Source organism: Solanum stenotomum, chromosome 12 (assembly GCF_019186545.1).
Source record: "Solanum stenotomum isolate F172 chromosome 12, ASM1918654v1, whole genome shotgun sequence".
NCBI classification, from domain to species: Eukaryota; Viridiplantae; Streptophyta; class Magnoliopsida; order Solanales; family Solanaceae; genus Solanum; species Solanum stenotomum.
The window spans coordinates 19797209-19817822 of record NC_064293.1 but is presented as its reverse complement, the minus strand read 5'-3'; the positions used below and the strand labels follow the sequence as shown (position 1 = coordinate 19817822).

General features: G+C 33.9%; 3 protein-coding genes across 5 annotated transcripts; 1 reads left to right on the top strand and 2 right to left on the bottom strand.

Annotated features, from left to right (window-relative positions):
• Positions 1-6: 6 nt before the first annotated feature.
• On the bottom strand, positions 7-3003 carry LOC125848308 (autophagy-related protein 101; the record flags this gene model as incomplete). The annotated part of the gene is made up of 5 exons (XM_049528163.1): positions 2653-3003; positions 2520-2556; positions 1690-1775; positions 1022-1117; positions 7-72 (listed from the first exon to the last, which is right to left on the bottom strand). Coding segments are annotated over exons 1-5 (318 nt in total), but the record flags the coding sequence as incomplete, so codon positions are not given.
• A 1140-nt stretch (positions 3004-4143) lies between these two features.
• LOC125848273 (L-ascorbate oxidase homolog) lies at positions 4144-8798 on the bottom strand. The gene is made up of 9 exons (XM_049528113.1): positions 8365-8798; positions 8017-8215; positions 7788-7897; positions 7090-7360; positions 6495-6591; positions 6012-6357; positions 5235-5600; positions 5065-5143; positions 4144-4757 (listed from the first exon to the last, which is right to left on the bottom strand). Exons 2-9 carry the CDS (start codon positions 8158-8160, stop codon positions 4551-4553), a joined length of 1620 nt encoding a protein of 539 aa, XP_049384070.1. The 5' UTR covers positions 8161-8215; positions 8365-8798; the 3' UTR covers positions 4144-4550.
• A 3854-nt stretch (positions 8799-12652) lies between these two features.
• On the top strand, positions 12653-20372 carry LOC125848287 (upstream activation factor subunit spp27-like). 3 transcript variants are annotated; one of them, XM_049528132.1, is made up of 6 exons: positions 12653-13053; positions 15617-15731; positions 15852-16023; positions 16778-16852; positions 17175-17341; positions 19943-20372. In XM_049528132.1, exons 1-6 carry the CDS (start codon positions 12677-12679, stop codon positions 20066-20068), a joined length of 1032 nt encoding a protein of 343 aa, XP_049384089.1. In that variant the 5' UTR covers positions 12653-12676; the 3' UTR covers positions 20069-20372. The 3 variants fall into 3 exon arrangements, with proteins under 3 accessions (XP_049384089.1, XP_049384090.1, XP_049384088.1); XM_049528133.1 differs by having other exon boundaries at positions 15852-16026; positions 17175-17216; XM_049528131.1 differs by having other exon boundaries at positions 15852-16026.
• Positions 20373-20614: the final 242 nt, after the last annotated feature.

The window sequence follows — 20614 nt, the reverse complement described above, 5'->3', positions numbered from 1 at the left end:
GTAAAAACGTTCAACTTTGGTAGTGAACCACGAGGCCTGCTTGTTTTTTACTTCACAGAAGGATAGGCAAATCTGCATACTTTCTCCATCCAGTTACACAAATATGTATGTTGAGGTTACAACAGAAAGTTCATTTAGATATTTAGACCAGTACTGATTTCACTAGTGATTAAAATTCCACAAGATACTTATATCACTAGTCAAAAGGTTACAGGCAACAATATCCTGAGAAAAAATGCAACATTGCACAACGTGAGCTTCACTGTGAAATCCTGTTACTGGAATATGAACTCTAATCAGACAATGGGAATGGTGTGGCCATGGAAGCTAATCTGGAAGATTAAATCCCTCATAAGGTGTCATGTTTCTCATGGTTGGTGATAGGCATGTCTAACTCATGAAGTGTTACAGATAAGTGGTATACAGGTTTGCTTAAGGTGTTACATGTGTGAAAAAAAGGCAGAGGTTAATAACCACTTATTTCAACATTGCAAAACAGTTGTAAATCTGTGGGACATGTTCTTATGTATACTTTGAGTTAGCTGGGTAATGCCCAGAACTTCTTTAGACATGCTGAAACAAAGTGAAGGAATGGGCAGAAGGAGAAGATCAAAAGAGGACCGGTGGAAATGCATTCCAGCTTGCATCTTATAAACACTTTGGAAGGAAAGGAATGGAAGATCCCATGATGAAAGATCAAGATGAAGAGTCTGAGTTTGCTGTATTTTGGTGTAAATAGGACATGGCGGGGGAGGCAGAAAGTCTAGTGGACTCTATAGGACAACTGTAAAGTATTTTTTGGTTTTTGTTTATCATGATGCTCCCAGGGGTTGTAAATCCCACCATCAGTTTTTCTTGATGAGTTTTTTGGTGTGAATACAAGGTTACTGTTATCAAAAGAAAAGGAAATGGCTATAAGAATATGTAAACACTGAACAGAACTATAAAGTAGGAAAGTGAATGGCCATTGGCCAAAACAGTGATCATCACCAACAGAAACAAACTGCAACCACTGACTAACCTGATTTTTCCTGTTAGGGTGCTTCTCGACTCTATCGATGAATAGGGTAATCTTCTCTTCAATTTTCTTTTCAACTTCCACATCACCACACTGTGTCTACATAACATAACATGAAAGAACAATAAATCAAAAGTATACCATAAAATAGTAAGTATCAGCAGCTTATACTGATCAAAAATAAATATCAGCAACTTATTGCATCACTATGAAAGATCTATCAAAAAATAGGGAACGGATAAAATAAAAAAATAAAAAAAGACACATGATATATCACAGTATTACACCAACCTCTCCTTGAGACTAACAAAATTTGAAGGACCTCGCTTTTGGTTCTATATTATAGAGTGATTTCCCTCTAGTTCAATGTGTCATTAGAAATGTCTTCCACTAATAGTGAACAATTTGTTTGATCATTAATTCACCTTCTCTTGAAAAAAAATAGAATATATTAGCTTCTAATGAAAAAGCATAGTGGTCATCTACTCCTTTTCCAAAATTCATGATGTCATATCCACATCTCATGTCTCGTTTTTGAATAATCAAGAGTCCTCCTGCCACAATACCTTATTCCATTTTTTTCACACACCACACTGATTTGAAAAGAAAAAAGAAAACAAGGAAAAAGAGATGAAGCCTACCATCTACCACTATACGAATTTATTACTTACATATGTAATGTCAAAAAGTTCCAAATCAACATCCTTCGGCCGCAGCAGGCCTAAGGCTCTGTGGAACATAATTGTATGTAAAATACCTGCAATTGACCATTCAATTGTTTAGGATAGAGCTGCACAGTGTATCAAACTACAGTCAAAATTGTTTGGAACTCTGAGCCTGCAATCATTGAATGATGAAATCTAGGAGGAACTGACCTCAAAATAGCAAACAAGCAAAAGCACAGAAGGAAGAATGTCAAAAGCAGATTCTTTAGAACACATGAACAATGTGACATGTGAACAAAGTTGTTCAGCTATTCATCAACATAAGCAAAAACTTTTAGGCTGAAATAGGTATCTTGTACAATTAAAGATCTTATCTAAGTCAACTCTGGTATGTGATTTTCATGCACCAATCCAGTTTAATCCGCATGACTTCCTTTATATCTAACTGTTGATGTTTTCCTACCATCCAATGCTTCCATTTCAAAAAGAAAAATCTCATCTTCAACAGGAACCAAATTGTAATCTAGAGAGGAATTTGTTATTCAATTCTAGAATTAGACATCAAAACTAACCAATACAAGCCAAAGCTGAGATCATACACAAAACTTAGTCAAACAAGTCAAATATAAGCTATGAGCTGAAAGTTTATCCACCGTATCACCCAATTGCACATGAATTTGAGCATAGACAAATCCAAGGATTTAACAGGGATCGGGTGCATATGTGTGTTGGTGTAGGTATATTGTTCTTCGAGTCTTCTAAATACATATAACATTGTCTGAGCAGCAACTCTGTAATGGATTAATCCGTAGAATTCAATAAGGAATTGAACTTACATCGGAGGACTTCTCGTATCTCAAAGTGCTCCACATCCTGAAGCAAGATAACCAGTGAAGAATTAAACGAAAATCAAGCCCAAAAAAGAGAACTCAGAGCTCATATTCACATAATTCAAAAGTAGAAACTTACAAGTTCTTTTAGCTGACAAACTTCGCAATTCATGATTGATGATTCCTCTTTTGTAAATACTTCACAAACAAAGCCGCGATTGATCGAGGAGACGATGGAAGTAATTAATAAACCCTAGAGTGCAGTTAGAATTTCGCCGTGCGAACTGGAGAAAACGCAGAACTGAATTTCGCAAACGTAGTGAAGGAGCAATTTGTAGTTATCTTTGATTACAATTTATGGATTTCACTATTGAGTGAAGGCTATTTGATCTTGGACTTCTTCCGGAGTTAATTAAATTAAACAACAAAATAAATCTTGCGCAAATAAAAATTAAATAATTTGTATATTGTCGAGTAATCGAAAAGGCCAGAAACAATTTTCCGCTGCCCAAACAAAACGAGAATAAATAGTAGTTTTATTATTGACCATTTTTTAAGTACGACTATGTTCAAGCTTAATTTTTTTGTTTTAATAACTTGACATAGTTAATTGAGTATAATTAAGAATATTGATTACTTTCTTACTCAGTAGCAACAGACCTAGATTTTGTGAATAAAATATGTACATAGGTTGTATATCTAAACAAGTGTTTTATATATATATAAACAAATGTTTTCTTTTAGATGATGCAAGAAGAAGATAAATTGATGAGACCAAATCCAAATGATGAGCATAGCCAAAAAAAAAATTGGATAAATGGCAAATGGACTACTATGCATTTGGATAGGAAGTTCAATTAATAGGATGGATTAGCTTCTATTTCTTTTTTTGCAAAAGAACCCACTTAAAAGCATTTAACCAATAGAAAGAAAACAAATGGAAAAATGGTCTAAAAAATACTTCAATTTTGACTGAAATTATTGTTACGATATCAAACGTTATGAAGAATCTTTTACCCCTACACTATTTAATAAGTAGTGTATTTTAAAGGTATATATGTGCCTGGACACGGTACTATTTATAATGATGCAATATTTATGATGTCAACGTGAGCACATATATACCTTTAAAATACACTATTAAATAGTGCAGGGGTAAAAGGTCTTTTCCAAAGTTCGATATTGTTACAGCAATTTCGATCAAAGTTCGGATATATTTCAAACATTTTTCCCAAAATAAATTAAAGATATTTTGTGATTTAATTGTTTTAACAGCCATACTCTTGGATAATTATTTGATTTGTGGAAAAGTTATGTCGGTATTATAATCCTAAAATTATAAAATAAAAAAAATTGATAAATTATCCACATTTCAGATAGAATAAAATAACACCAAATTTGAGATACAATTTATTCTAAAATTGGTTATATTAAAATCAAACAAAATCAAATTTAATCTCAAAATATCCCAAGAACAAAATGACCCTGGGTTATTGGCAATCAAGTTGTTTCATATGTTTAATAACCTGTCAGGTGGCAAGCAAACATCTTTAAAAGTAATACTGATAAACTGAAGTATGAATATGTCACTTTAACAATATTAAATCATACATGAAGTGAATAATACATCTTATATTTTTGTCCAAAAAAGATATAAAAGCAATTATTTACATATTCTAATATGTTAATTATAAATGCACCCACGCATGCGTGACCCCAAATTCTGTTTTTCAGATATGAGATAACCATGGAATTATTGTGACATATTGGTCGTTAAAAAAACTCATCTTTCATCTTCATCAGGCCGTATACATCATTTATCATGGAATGTCCATAAGGCTGTTTAATATAATCTTTCGGCCAAGGTTCCATAAATATAGTAAAATCTTAAATATCAAATATTAACTTACTCACAAAATAGTTGCTTGCTATGTATTACAACATATGTAGCAAGTAGTTTCTTTTGCCGGCATCTCTTGTAGTCAACTTCTTATGACCAAGAAAACATAATATTACTTTAATAAATATGAGACCAAATTAAGGATGTCGAAGTGCAGCAGCTTTGCCACAGAGAAGAGCATTGGTAGGTATGCCATATTCATTAGCTAAACTGGCTGTTGGATTGTATACCCTGAGGTAAACCTGTTGTCCAAGATATTGTCTATCCCACATTGCAGACCTCAAATTCCACATTCCTTGGTTGTCCAATGACACAAATATAGCAGTCCAAGATTTAGGATAAACCTGCAACAAACATTTCATGTTGAAGCTTAGCAACTGCAAAATTCAGCTTTCCATGAATCAATAGTACTTAACTAAAATGATCAAAAATGGCATACATTAACAGTGTTGAGGATTTTCATTTACAATAATAGGTCATTTACCATGTATTGTAGGTCACCGACCCATACTTGCTATAAGAAGTTACCTGTAGTTGAATTCTAAGTAACCTGATAGTATAAAATTTCGTTACATTGTCGATGTATATTAATTAGATTCTTTACTTAATGTCCTTGAACAGTTGCATTGTCGTGGAGGAAACTGGAATTACCTGTGTAGTATGTCTAGTAAGAGCATCAACAAGATTATACCCTTTTCTACTAGCTTGTGTCCAAGTACCTGATCCGAAACTGCAAATATTAACAACAGGAAGAATAAGAAAACTAAGCCAACCTTACACCAAGTGCAGTGAATCAAAACTTTTTAATGATTACGACATACCCTACGACCCAGAAATCATAACCGTCAAGATGCCAAGATTGCATTGTGTCTTCATTGTTTTGGAAAACGATTTCAAGGAACTCATGGAGAGAAGATGGCAACACAGCTGTAGCTAGGTGTGGAGAATCAGCAGTGGGAGCACTTCGAATGGAATCCAAAGTGAACACCCCGGGGATATTAAAGTGATCAGCAAGCTTCAGAGGAGTGTCAGGATTAATGTAAGAGATACCATTGACAGCGTATCTCTGCTTCCCGTTAATAAGTGGTGCAGAGTTGGCAAGCAAAATTGTCCTTGAAGGTGTAATTTTTCCATAATGGAATGAACCCTGAGGATTTGGTCTAGCTGCATTTGATGTCAAATTCCACCTTCAAAACGAAAACAACTTAGGTTATGAATAGTTATAATCATCGTAGCTGGGAACTTTTCCTTCCCATATTCCTAATTATATGTATGGTTAAAAATGCTAAGCTGGTGCAACAGAATAATCATTCCCATTAAGGACACTGCAGCAGGAAGACTCATGTTACTTCCCTTGCAAACAAACAGTTTACCTCTCTGAAGTGTTCTCGTGGTAGTTGCTACCCTTGTTATTACTAAAATATTTAAGGTTACCCTGCACCCTAGCGATATATGAACGTCCATTCATGGTGAATCAAACGAAAAAGTTCACTTAAGTACAGGACTAACTACAAGAAAGGAAGCCATGATTCTAAAAATTGAGAGGTCATAATGCATAGATGTGAGGAGGCAGTGAATGCACATTGGATGATGTGTACCTGATTGTTCTGGCTTGCATCAACGACCACTGAAATTGATTAACTGGACCAGCTGGCACAGGTCCAGATACGGGTGTTTGAGAGTTTGTGTAGTGGAGCACTGAGGTGGAAGTAAGAACAGTTGTCGTGAACCTTGTAGATGCAACAATGTAGTAGTCCTTTGGAGATTGATCCAATGTGACAAGGATAGATAAAGATTGACCAACATGGACATCGAAAGAATCGTATAAATTTTGAATGACATGCGATCCTTCAACCTCTACTAGCTTCATCTTGTGGCCCTGAATTCTGAAGTTAATGGTAGTTTTCAAACCCACATTTGAAATCCTGAACATATATGTTTTGCCTGAAAATCGAAAGCAAGATTGGTGTTGTTAATGAATTATTACTTGTGGGAGGGTAAAACAGCAGCACATTTTGATGGTGAATGGCAATTCAGTAACGAACATGGGCATTAGAGAATATTGAAATGCTGAGAATAACCTTGATCACCAGTGAAAGTTGACTGCTTTTGGCCATTTATAAGGAGACCATCTGGGAAGGGAAGAGACTTCCCTGAATCCGATATTTGCCGCAATGCCTGCACGTCCCCAGGATACGAAAAAATTGAGTATCCTTGTAATTAAGAAAAATCTTCATACATGAGAGCAATGGAAAACTTCATGTAATTTCCTTCAAGCAGTTTTCTAAATAAGTTTTGACATTTCCTCAAAATTCTTAAAAATGAAAACATAACAGATACATAAAAATCTTTAGACTATAGCGGAAAGGTCTGAAAAGTATATTTCAATTTTCATTAGATGTCCCAAATATATCAAGAAAGAATGCATTTATACATATCATTAGAGGAAACAAAAATAGGGTCCTCAATAAGTTACTTCTAGCATCTGCCTGATCAGGGGCGGAGCTAGAGAGAGAGCTACAGGGTTGGCAGAACACAATAGCTTTGGTCAAATTTATGCAGAACCAAGGAAGCTATCTTTTTTAGAATTCAAAACCCATGAACTCAAACTTCTGGCTCCGCGTAGCTAAATTTAATAGAAAAGAGAAGACTACAAGAAATAGGCAGTAGACTCACCTTATGACTAGTCTTGTACCAATCACCAATAAGCAAACTGAAATCTCCAGCAGGTTTTGCATATGGAACAGGGATTACAGATCTCGCATAAACATTAAGCACTCCAAAACCTCCAGCAGCTCTGTGCAGTTGAGTTGAAGGGAAATAAGTATAGCTCCCAATTTGGTCTTTAGGTTGAAACTTGTAAATGTAATTTCTGTTTGGAGGAATAGGACAATTTGTTCCCAAAACTCCGTCTTGCCAAGAGTTCTTTCTCTGTTTGATTCCGTTCCTAAACATGATAAGCACTATTACATTTAACACTGCCCTTTCTAGCTCTTCTACTCATGAACACTCAAGCAACAGAAACATCACGAGAATGCAGTCATCCTAGTCAGTTGCCACAATCCAAAAGGGGAACACATTTTGAAAGAAACAAGTGCAACAACAACAACAAAGTCAGTGTAGTCCCACAAGTGAGCTCTGAGGAGGGTAAGATGTATGCAGCCTTACCCCTACCTTCATGGGGTAGAGAGGTTGTTTCCGAAACCCTTGGCAACCCTCCTCCTTTATCCTGACTTGGGACCGGCAATGTGAACGAGCTCACACAAACACGTGCAGTAAACAAAATTAACCACAAATAAGTAAGTTTAAGAAGTTAAGGTCATATTCAAGCAAATGTAAGTACATAAAAGGATAGATTGAAAAAGGAAACTCACCATGTCAAGAGAAGGGGTTCATCCAACTTATTAATCAAGTTGAGGACAATATTTTCATTAGTGACAAGGTCAAGCCTAGGACCAGGGAATTGGCCATTGATAAGGATTACCTAACAAGTTCAAAGATAAAAACTTTCATTAAAAAACTGAAGTTTTTCATAAACCCATATCAAGACAAAGTGACAAAACAACACAAGATCAACAACTAAAACGGAAACATAGTACTAACCTGCTGGGGAGTACCTAATGGAGAAGCCATTCCATAAGTGGCAGTCCATGTGAAGTATCTATAAGGATCCTCTGCTTTTACCACAGAGACGGCCCAAAAAATCAAGATTCCACAAAGCAAATGAAGCAAAGTTAATTTCCCCATTGGAGAAGTGGTGAAATAACAGACACACAACGGCCAAACCCCTTTTATAATATACCTGCAAAATCCAAGTTAACATTACAATGTAACAGATCTTCAAGTACAAAAGAGGCATTAAGAAATCCTTGAACATTTTCAGCTCAAACAAGAATGTAATAACAAAAAAAAAAAGATAACAGCTTTAAACAGAACAAGAAAGGAACACACCAAGTTCTTGAAGTGTGTAGCTGAGTATTTCTACTAAAATTGGGGGGAAAATGAAAGAATGGTATATATGAAGTTATCACTTTCTGAGTTCTTGATAGGTTGCTTGTAGTTTGAATATGAAGCAGCAGATAAATAATGAATGGGTAGGTACAATTGGATGGGCCTAGCTATCTAATGCCAACTCTCATATTCGGCGTATTCACGCGTTTTCACATATTTATGGGACATTACCTGCTTCATGCTCTCCCTCTGGCTTTACGAGACTCAATTACACTAGTTTTTGAAATTAAACAAAATATATGAAAAATATTATAAGTAACAGTATTTTTCTATATTAAAAATATTGATTAAAATTGTACAATTTGATTTTGGATGAGCAAAATATGACCAGTATTGACATTGATTCCCATCTTTCTTTCTATCATTTTCATTTCTACAATTCTACTTTTGCCTTCATTTTCCAGGTGTAAAGAATAAAGAGAGAGGATAAAGAAGAAAGGGTATAGAAGTTTAGCAATGATTAGGTAGTAGAAAGATTAAAGTTGCAGCAGCCAGCAAATAACAGAGAAAATTACAAATATGGTTTCTTATGTTTGGGCTAGTTCAAAATTATTCCTTCAAAAATTAGCACTTTTTGTCCCTATTATATTTACAGAAACTTTAGCTGCCTCTGTGGAAAAGTAAAAATTTTAATAGAGAACTGAGGGAATATTATTTATTTGTATAATATATAAATATGCTTTAACTTGATCTCAACTTATATTTCTTTCAATTTGGATATACACAAAAAGACACTTAAACTTATATAAAATTAAACAAATACATTCTACATAACACTTCACGTCCTACGTAGTATCCATTGTCCTCATGTCACGTATGACTTATACAAATTTAAATCTCTATACTCAAACTTAAAAAGCATAAATATAAAATAAAACTAAGTTAAATGATATATATATTATTCCGAAACATGAAATATGGAAAGAGAGAAAGAAGATAAAAATAATTATGAGGGAGACCCATGTGCTATGTTGGTTGTTGTGTGTACGTATTATTGATTTGGAAAGTATGGGGTCCAATGGCTACAACAAATGCGTTACAATTAAGATTTCATGCAAAAACAATATCCTTTAAAGACCCCGTCGTTTTTTATTTTATTTCTTCTCATTTTGCCTCAATTGTATGCTTTTCTGGAGCCATATTTTATATTATTTCAAAATTAGTACTGTATTTGATTATAAATTTTCAAATTTAATATGAAGTTAGATTTTAAATTTTAAACATGCTTTTTTACTCCGTTTTAAAATTTTTAAATAATAGTTCTCTTTTTTTCTTGACAATAAATATAAACAAACATAATTTTATCTTTAATTTTATAAATTTCTATTAAAATAAAAAATATTTAAATTTATGATCAAACGTATGGATTAATTTTTTTGATTAAGGACTGAATTATACCATCGTTTCAGCTATTCGAACGGGGAAATTTTTTGAGATAATACATGTGGTTTTTTTTATGTATCTCAAAATAAAAGCCCCACCCCCAATCCCCATAAAAAGGACATATTTGCACCGACTATTCGTTTTACGTTCTCTATATTTGTGTCAAGGTTTTTAAAATTATTGTACTTAAAATTGTTTTACTCAATTAAGTTGAAATGTGTTTATATATATATATTTGATAAATTGATTGTACTTACGCAATTCTTAAACCCATTCTACTGATAGAAACTTCGGTTCAAAAGCCTTTGTCAAGGTGTTGCCAAGTTCCAGTATTTAGTGGGCCCACCGCTACTGAATTAGAAAAACGAATATTTAGGCAAGAAAAAACAAAGTGTGCCAGTTATATATAATTTTTCTTGCTATATAAATATATTTCAATGTCAATTTACGAAAAAGAAACAATGTTAAAATTCACTATAAAATTAGTATTATTTAAATAGTAAAAAAATAATGGATAAAAGACTTTAATTAAAATTTATTTCTATTTAATTAATAGATTAATATAAATATAGTTCAACAGAAAATGGAAGATGAGAAAAGAGTTGAAGTTATATTTGAGAGATTTATCAGTTAAATTAATGAGAGAGAGTTAGATTAATATAAGTTCTTGGTAAGGATATTTTGTGTTGAGCGAATTTAATTTTTGCTTTTCAAGAAGTAAAAAATTGTAGCTTCGAATTGTTGCTCAAGAAAATATTTTTTTTCTTTACCAAACATTTCAATTTTTTTTTTGGAAAAAGATAGAAGAAATCAATGTGTTTTTGATATCTTCTCAAGTTGTGTTATAATTCAAACTGCATTATGACTAAGTTTTAATTAAACAAAAACGGAGCTAATTGAATTTATTTCCTCTATGGTCACCTTACTTTAAATACTAAAATAATCATTTGAAAATGGCAAGAAATGTGAATCGTGTTCTAGGCGTTAACTTGTCATTATAAGATCCATTTACAAATGAAGTATATATTTCTTCTTAATTTATTCAAGATAACTGTACTTGTTTTCCTTCTTTAGATGGTGCTCAGATATAAAAGAAAATATTTTTATGAGAATTTTTATTTTTTTTAAATTAGTGTATTTATTTATTTTTTGATGTTCAGTATATTAGTAAAAAATATTTATTTATATATAGTATATACAAATATTAAAGGAAGTAAGAATGAAAGTATAAGTGTCGAATGAGTGTTTGGGCTTAATTTGGGCAGATCAATTTTGGTTGAGTTAATAAATGAACGGATTATTGATCTGTTCAAAAGTTATTTGGACTGAAATGATTGCGTTGAAATGAGCTGAAATGCGGGTTTTAACTCAACATGCACAATTCTTATTAAATTTTAATTGTATTATTTGTTCTTTATAATATTTTAGTAGCTAATAAAATTATTATTTTTCTATATTATGAGTATATATACTAATATATTAAATAAGAAAAATATTTTGACACGATTTCTCATAACTCAAATTGGGCCGCATAACAATCCAATTTTAATGGGTTGAAATGGATTTGACTGAAATGAGTTGAGCTTAAATGGACGGGTCAATAACTCACTCAAACTTGAATGAGTTGCACGGATTGGACAAACTGAGTTTGATTTTGCCACTCGTAAATGGAGGATAGGGGATTAGGGAAAGATAAGGTATATTGGAGGATGGAGAAAACAAATTCTATATGGAATATAATCTGCTGAACTTGTTTTCCATACTTTCACTCATTTTTCTTAATTTCAAGGAATTAACTATTTTCTTTAAAAAAATCTTTTCCTTCATGAAGAAAATAACTTTAAAAACATATTTTCCTTCATAACAAATATAACTTTAAAACGAAATACATAACAAAAGTAACTTACGAAATATGTAATACTTAAAAGAACATAAGTACCGAGGCTCAATTTCGATTTGAGACGGGAAAGCCCTGTCCAATTTTGCAGGCCCAAGTTTGTCTTATGGCATAGTTCCTTGTACATTTTGGTAAAGTTTAAAAAAAGGGAAAATTTCAGAATTAACAAACCTAATAAGGTTTTATAGTTATAGTTTGATAATTATATTTTATAGGTATAATTTCGTTTGCTATGGAGATTGCAGTTTGTATATTTTTGTATGTTTATATATTTCGCTTGTGAATAACAAATAGGATAAGTATATACAAAAAAATTGTATTTATACATTTAGGAATTTTCAGAACTCTATTTGTATATTTCGCTTGCCAATATACAAACATGATAAACTTATTATGAGTTTTTCATAAATCGTATACAAATAGCTAAAAAAAACATATACAAATTCTGGATTTATACAATCAGGAACCAAATTATATAAATTATGGATTAATATCAGATGAATTATATAAATCAAACGAATTATACAAATTAGACGAATAACAAGAATTGAAAAATTATAACCGCAAATTATAATTTACTTAAATTATAACTATAATACATAATATAAGCTAAATGTTTGTTATGGTGCATAATTTTCCCATGTAAAAAAGGCAACGCCCAGTCGCTTTTAGAGCACGTGAATTATCGAGTCCAATTGTCGAGCTCATGAGGACTAATTTGTCAATTTAGAGCAGCGAAAATGATTTACCAATTATTTTCAATTTTAATTTCATTATTCAGGTGCACAAAAGTCATATTATTGTTCCAGAAATACCCTTCTCGTTGCTACTCGAGACCCACGTGTAGACGGTTACCCCACAGAATCCACGGAATTTTGCCCTTTTACTCCACCTCAGCCCCTAAATAGCCATTTCATTTCCCCTCTCTTTCTCTCTCTCTCTCTCTCTCTAACTTTACCCAAACCAGAGGAAATGGTATCGGACAACGAGCTCGTCGACCGGCTGCGTGAGTTTCTAAGCACGTCAGACCTCAACATCACCACCAACAGTGACGTCCGGCGAAAGCTCGAAAAGGACTTCAATATCGATTTATCGGATAGAAAAGTGTTCATTCGAGAGCAAATTGATCTTTACCTTGAAAGCCACTATCAAGTTAACCAAGAAAATGAGAATAATGAGGAAGAAATGGAAGAAGAAAACGATCAAGGACCGTCAGCGGAAGTTAAATCGGAAGTGAGTGAAGAGGAAGAAGACCCGGAGGAGGAGGAAGAAGAAGAAGACCCGGAGGAGGAAGAAGAAGAGGAATCTGAGGCTGTTGCTAAAGTAAAACGAAGAAGTTCTAAGAAAAAGTATGTATTTCTCTGTTGCATGTTGAGTCTAAATATGTGTTCATTCATATCTATTCAAATTCTGAGCTATGTTTAAATGTCTTCTTCAAATATTATTATAGATTTTGTTGCTTCTATTTTAAGACGATATTATTACAATCATGCAAGAATATAGTGATTATAGTGCAGTATCTAAAGAGTTCTTGTTTCCATTTTCCTTTCTGCATTTCTGGTTTTCGAATCTTGTCGTGTTAAATTTAAGATATGTGGAACGTACGAAATGTTCTTTAATCTTGTGGTCTTAAATATGTCACTTGAAAATTGAAATTAAAGAGTAGCCAAAAAAGATTTCTATGAGTTATAGAAAAGATGAAAAGACTCAGGTTGGTTGGAAGGTGGGTATTAGGGGAGGGGAGAGGGAGAGAGATTAGAAAGTAGAAATCTCGCGTCTTTCTGCTACTGCCTGCTTTGTTTAAAAAATGTTTTTGTTGTTTTACAATCTCTGTCAATTTTTCATCCTTATGTTTCTGTCACTTCCTTTTCCATTTACCAATTATATTAGTTCTGTATCCAGATTGCGTTTTGATTTGCTTGAAGAGGTGTAAACGTGTTAAGAAAGCTTACAGTCTTGTTCAACAGAAGCTGTAGCTATGGAGAATTAAGAGAGAAAAGGAATTGAAAGCAAAAACTGAATTGGATGCCTTGTTATTTCATTCTCTCATATCATTTACATTGCATGCATTAGTATATATATACAGATCACAATCAATTCACTCCACTCACCTCTAACAGATTACTGACAGTTTTAACTGACTAACTGCTAACTAATATCTTGACATTGTTGTGACTGACAGCTGGCATTACATTCTAGAACCTTCATCTTCACAAAACGTTTGACCTCCAATTGTTGATATATTGAACCTTCGGGGTGGCCTAGTGGTTTGGGCTTGGAACTTCCACGTTGGAGGTCTCAAGTTCGAAACTCCTTGCCAACGAAAGCACTGGGTCGAGCTCGTCATACTGGGCTTGCCTAGTGCGGGTTACCTCTCCTATGTGGTTTGAGAGCTATTGCATAGGAGCGAGGGTTTTACCTTGTGCGCACCCAAAGGGTAGCGGCTGGGGGTTTCCCTTGTCATAAAAATAAAATAAAATTGTTGATATATTGGCTTTCTCTTTCAACTCGTTGATTTTACTCACTGCTCAATTGGAAGCCTGAACTTTGACCCTCATTTACTATTAGAGTTGTAAAAATGCATGTTGCCTTTGTAGCTATGTAAGATAATAGTGATTGGTGGTGGGCCATGGCATATTGTTAGTACTATTTATTCTTAAAGAAAATGATAAAAAGTAAATGTAGTATTTCTGGATGCATTAGCTTGGGAGACTATTACTTGTTCATCCTCTTTTTTGTGGAAGGCATTAGCTACTCTTGTTCTCATTCTTTCTCATGACTGCAAGTGCAACCGATATATTTCCAGAAATCAGCATAAAAATCTCTTTAAGAAGTTACGCAAACTATAGCTGTTAAAACAAAGAACCTCTCTGTAGTGTGAGTGAAATCGAGAAATTACCTGGTTGTACTAGGGTTAATTACTCGTATGAAGAGTGAAAGCAGATGCAACCAAAAAATTAAAAAGAGAACAGAAGGGTAAATCTCTTAGTGGTTGATTGGCTTGAGGAAATAGGAAAGGAAAAAGGAATACTTAAGAAAGCTAGTGCAATGTTAAATCAAAAATACTCTATCATGTTCACTTTTACCATTGTTTCCTTTATGTACCCTATTAACCTCTCAGGGGAAGTGCAAAAGAAGAGGAGCATCAATGTTAAATAGACCTAAAGTTGACATTTTACAGACCAATTAGGTTGATCTAAAGTAGACACTGAACAAAATAGTGATGAAAGTCTTACTTTCATTTCTTTTGAGTAGTCCCAATCAGAAAGCTTAGGAGATTATAGGGCCAGAATCTTCCTTTTGTGACCTGAGAGATTATATTTCCCTTTCATAACCTGAGAATTTATCTTGCTAGAACTTCAGTTAGTTTTGCTGAGAGAGTGCTCTCATTTTCTCTCTGGGAGAAGTCACTGCTATACTGCTGGCGAATGAATCATGTCTGTAGTTTAATTCTGGTGGTTGTGTGACATCTTTACTCATGTCTGGATCTGCATTACTAGGTTCTTTTAAGTTTAGATGTTGTTTAAATTAATAATACAAAGTTTCTCATAAAAAGTCCCTACCATAATAACAAAAAGTTGAGGTGATATTTGCTGATTAGTGATGCTAAGCTAGTTTATCGCTCTTTTGTTTATGCACAGATCCATCATTACAGATTCTGATAGCTGACCACTCTCTATCAAACCTGTTGACCCAGAAATTTCAAACTTTAATGTTCGCGGCAAACAATAAGTATCATTATATTTGATTAGTTATTAATCTGATCATGCTGGCTGCTGATTGGGAGAGAAAATATGAAATCTGCATGATTGTGTATGCGAAAATTTATTTTACTTATTTGCCTCTTAAAAGGAACTCTATATTTAGTCTAGTCTATACTAGTTGAGCTAATGGTACATTCAATCCTATTAGTCCTGCGAAGAAGAATGAAACTGGTAAAAGGAAAGCTGGTGGATTTACCAAACTATGCAGCCTTTCTCCGCAACTTCAGAAAATTACTGGGGTAGCTGAACTGGCAAGGACAGAGGTATGACAATCCTGCATGCTTCTGTCTCTCTCTCTTCTAATTGTTTAAAGTCTCCATTGCCAGTTGCCATGGATATTAACATGCATGAACTAAATAAACCCTAACAAATGTTCTATGAAGGTGGTGAAGAGGATGTGGCACTATATAAATGAAAATGATTTGAAAAATCCATCAGATAAGCGGATTATAAACTGTGATGACACATTGCGTGAGCTTTTTGGTGTGGATACCATAGGCATGTTCGAAATGAACAAGGCCCTGACAAAGCATATCTGGCCTTTGGATTCTGATGGTGGTATTGGACGTTTCTCTTTGTTCTTTCTTTTTCCTTCTCTATTTTCTTGGTTTGCTGATACTTTCTGTAAAACTCTACTACGACACTTGATTCTTCCCACTTAGAAAATTTTGTACATTAATCGCTTTCACAGAGCTGCTTTTTAAATAAGCTGTTACAGACTTACGCTTAGTTCTCATTAAGTCTTGCTGCAGTTCTTCTCAGATTAATTACATAGTTTCTGGAGAGGCTGCAATCTTAGATTTGTGTTTGTATGTTGCTGACTTATTATGTTCTGCCATGTAACTGTACTCCTTAACTGTCTAAACCAAAATGGTCTTATACTAGTTTCTGAAAAGTACACATGCTCTACTAGTTTTCGTGTCATATTGTGGTCACTGGCCACCTTATTTCTTTGTAACTGTTTGGTCTTAATTTATCATTCTGTGCAATTAAGTTGCAGTCCAAGGCTAGCTTGTAGTCAATAATTATATGTGGGGAAACAGTAATTTCAGGAGTGTAATCTGGGATGAAGAATGATAGATGTTTCCTCATGTAAGCTGTTTTGTTTTAAATCCAACTTGCGGTAAGCATGTAACTCAATAATACTATTTGAGGAAATATTAATCTTATGTATGTAATATAGCTGATGTTGTATCTTGTTAGTTTAGGGTTTGAAAACTAAAATCCTGTTGAGTGATTAATTCTTGACATGCTTGAAGTCTTGCATTTCTAATTTTTACTTTTCACCTCTCTGTGACTTGTGATTCAGTTTCTACAATAACAAATTCTGGTTCAGTAAATTCTACAGCAAACAAAAAGCGGCGGAAGCAAGAGGAGGATGAAGGTAATAACTTAGCTTCAACTACTATTCTGTCAATGTTTTTATGTTTTTCTCCCAGCTGCAGAAGTTGCTTTTGCCCACTGTCCTTATGCCAAAAGACTTGTTTTAATCTCTTAGATGTTCATTTTAGCATTCATTCCTGCTACTTCATTTCAGTTCTGCTCCATGATGTACCTTTAAAAATAGTAAAGGGTTGTTATCTCTCCCTACATTGTTTTTGTTGCTAACAAATTTAGATTCATTCATAGTTTTATACTTCTATTCTTGTCCATATGCTGTGCGCAATTTGTTAACAGTGTACTTGATCTCACCTTTATTTGATTAGATTCAGATGAGCCAAAGAAAGAGGAAAAGCAGAAGAACTCTGGTATGCATGCTCCACTCCGGCTTTCTAATGCCTTGATTAATTTCCTTGGTACTGGAGAGAGTGAATTGTCTCGACCCAATGTTGTTAAAAGAATTTGGGAATACATTAAGCAAAATGGCTTACAGGTAGAGATTAATTTGTGGTATCTGTTCTAATTTATCTCTGCACTGGATTAACCTCAGCTTATGCCTTTCCCTTTTGGAGATATTACAATCCTTTACTTCTCACTTTAAAGATTGCTTTAGCTAGGTCATTCTCGCTATGACCTGTGGTAGGTGCTCATTTTTTTTGCCTTTAGTCACATTAAATGTTGCTAGTAACAGATACATACTTGAATGTTGGTTGTTTTAGACAGGTGTTCAATGCTTTCATTTGCTACACAAACTAGTTTTCTTGTAATGCTTACTGGTATCTTCTAAACACATGAAGCCAGTCAGGCGTCTACTGTTATTACCTCTAAGGTCTGATTTTAGGAAGGACTAAGTCGGTTCCAAGTAGTTATGGAAGAAAACTATGTTAATGAATTCAAAAAGTAAAAAGGACACCCTGGTGCTCTAAAGCTCACTCTCTGCGGGTCTAGGGAATGGCCGGACCTCAAGGGTCTATTGTAAGCAGCTTACCCTGCATTTTTTTAATGAATTCAACTTTCCGTAAAAAAATTCTATAGAAAATAGACTGTCCAAAATCATATAAAGAAACTAGTGACTACTACCCATACCATCAGCTCTCCCCCCTTAGGGTCCATGACTTAACATTTGGAACACAATAGCATAACATAGGGGCCAAAATTAGGTAACCCAATATCTAGGATGGGTCTAGCTTGATACTATGTTATGAAATGGATAAGGGTGTCAAATGGGTTGGTTGGGTTGAATTGGAGAATGTCATAAATGGGCGGGTCTTTGACCTGCTTAAATATTATTTGGGCTAAAGTGGGTTGGGTTGAAATGAGCTAAAAACCGGGTCATAACCCAAGCTTCCCAATTCTTACCAAGTTTTAAATTTAATGTTTTCTTATAATTTGCTAGAGTACCTGATAAAACTTTTTTCCCTATATATGACTATGTACCATATAAAAATATGGTCTTTTTAAAAATATTTAGACAATTTCTCATGGGTCAATTTGGGCTGAACTAAGCAGGTCAAAATGTGCCAAGTTAATAAATTAAGTGAATTATTTATCTGTCCAAACATAAACTGGTTGGGCGGGTTATGATTGTATGGGCTGATTTTGACACCCCTAGAAATGGACCTTAGGCCAGCTCAACCCCAAGAGCTAGCTTTTGGGGATTATTCTAGAAAATTGAACCATGTGTTGGAAGAAGAAAAAACTTTTTGGTTTGTATGATATTTATAATTTCTTAGTTCATATGTTAGAAAATTATTTAAGGATGCATGCATGGTTTTGTAGTATGATAAATGTATTAGACTAGGTACATGTTAAAGAAAACGTTTACATACCTACATTGTTTAACCATGTATGTAATCAAGTTGAATGAAGTAAAGAAGAATCATTTTCTGCTCATCTTCAAGAGAATTTGAGAGTGCTCCCACTTTCTGAATTTTCTAACATTTGGTTTCATAGCCACTTGTCCGGAAGGTCTAGGGGAGAATTGTAAATTCTTTGAAGATGAGTAAAATAAAAATGCGTACTACGATTCTGATGAAGATTTTTCCTACTGCTAAGAACAAAGGCAAGTGAAGTGATTAGCTGAGTTTGGAAGAAGACAAGTGACAACTCTAAAGAAAATGAATCAGATGAAGATGATTCTGATTCCAGACAAGAGAAAGCATGTTGTTGAGTCTAACAAGAATAACTCTAAAGAAGAATCTTTGAAAAGAGCTCCTAGTATAGTGGAACCCTTTAATAGACTCGTTGATTTTGTAGATCCTAAAAAGGTTTCTAGTTTCTACATGTTATTTCTTATGATCTACCTAAGTTTTGGTTCGCAGAATTATCTGATACTTTATACTTGTGCTGGTGAAGGTAGCAGGTACCTAATGAAATAGTCGAGGGATGTGTAAGTTGGCTTGGACGCTGTTATAAATTGAAACATAAGTATAGAATTTTGCAAAATTAGATACAACAATGTAACTCATGCTCACTTGTCCTCTCCCGAAGTACTTTCCCTCATTATCTTGCCAGTGGTCTATTTTTTATTAGAAAACATCGTCAATTAATTAATTTCAGAGTGTTGCTTGAGAATTGATTGTTAAACACGTCATAATGGCCTAGGTACATTCTTTGTGTATGGCCTGAATTCCATTTTGTTTATTCTATCACCAAGTTTATTTAACTGAAGAGTAAGATGAGAAGACTTTCTTCATGTAGAAAAGCACATTTTTTAGACAGTGGGGAGTATTTTATCCTGCTAGCTAATTTGTTGAAACAAGTTTTATTTTCTTTGAGTCGTAGTATATATTATGAGAAGCAAGAGTCCATTCAGTGACTAGGAAACTTAACTTTGCGTCACTTATCAAACAAAAAGAAACTTAACTTTGCATCTAGAAAGAAGTTTAGATGAGCATGTAAAACATGATGCAAATTTCTTATATACGAAGAAAGAACACTAGGAATTCATTGTGTGTGCCAATAAGCATTTAACATTTCCTTTTGAGTATCATTGAGAAAGCTAATGTTTGGTTGAGTGACAAAAGTTGCAGTCCCAATTTCAGCCTTTTGCTTTATCTAATGGTCTGACTAGTTTCCTTTCTTTACCTTGAAGGATCCATCTGACGAGAGGCAAATAATAAGTGATGAGAAGTTGAAAGAACTGTTTCATGTTGAAACCCACAGGGGAATTGGAGTAACGAAACTACTTTCTACACATTTTATTAAGGCAGAAGGGTGATATGGTGGTCATCATTTGGTGAAAATCTCGAATAGCTTCAGAATTTTGCTTTAAGTTTGAAGCTTGATGCCAATATCTTTGTTATCTTTTCTGTTGTATATGTTTTTGGACACTACTGTACTGTGAAAAACTATACGAGAAGGGGACACGACTCCAAGTTGATTCACAGGTCTTCTCCTATGAGTGTAAAAAACTCATTTTGCTCAAACTGACGAACTTAGGAATTGTACTTTGATTAAAATTGTGAATATTCATGTCGTTTCATGTACTTTTCTGCATCTTTTCTGGAAAATATACAAGGACAATTGGGGAGCAGATGTGTGATTATCAACACTTACATATATACTTGTAGTTGGAATCAGTGTTTAATTGTCTCCAAAACTTTTTTCTTTTAAAGGTGATATTTTTCTTTAGCTACAATAGGAGTCTTTATTTTGTTAGAGTCTATGTCAACTTTCTGCTATTAGCTGCATTTTATTGTTTATCTGAAAACATTAGTGTATAAATGTATGTCTATAATATTGAATTGTCAGAACGTTCATTTTT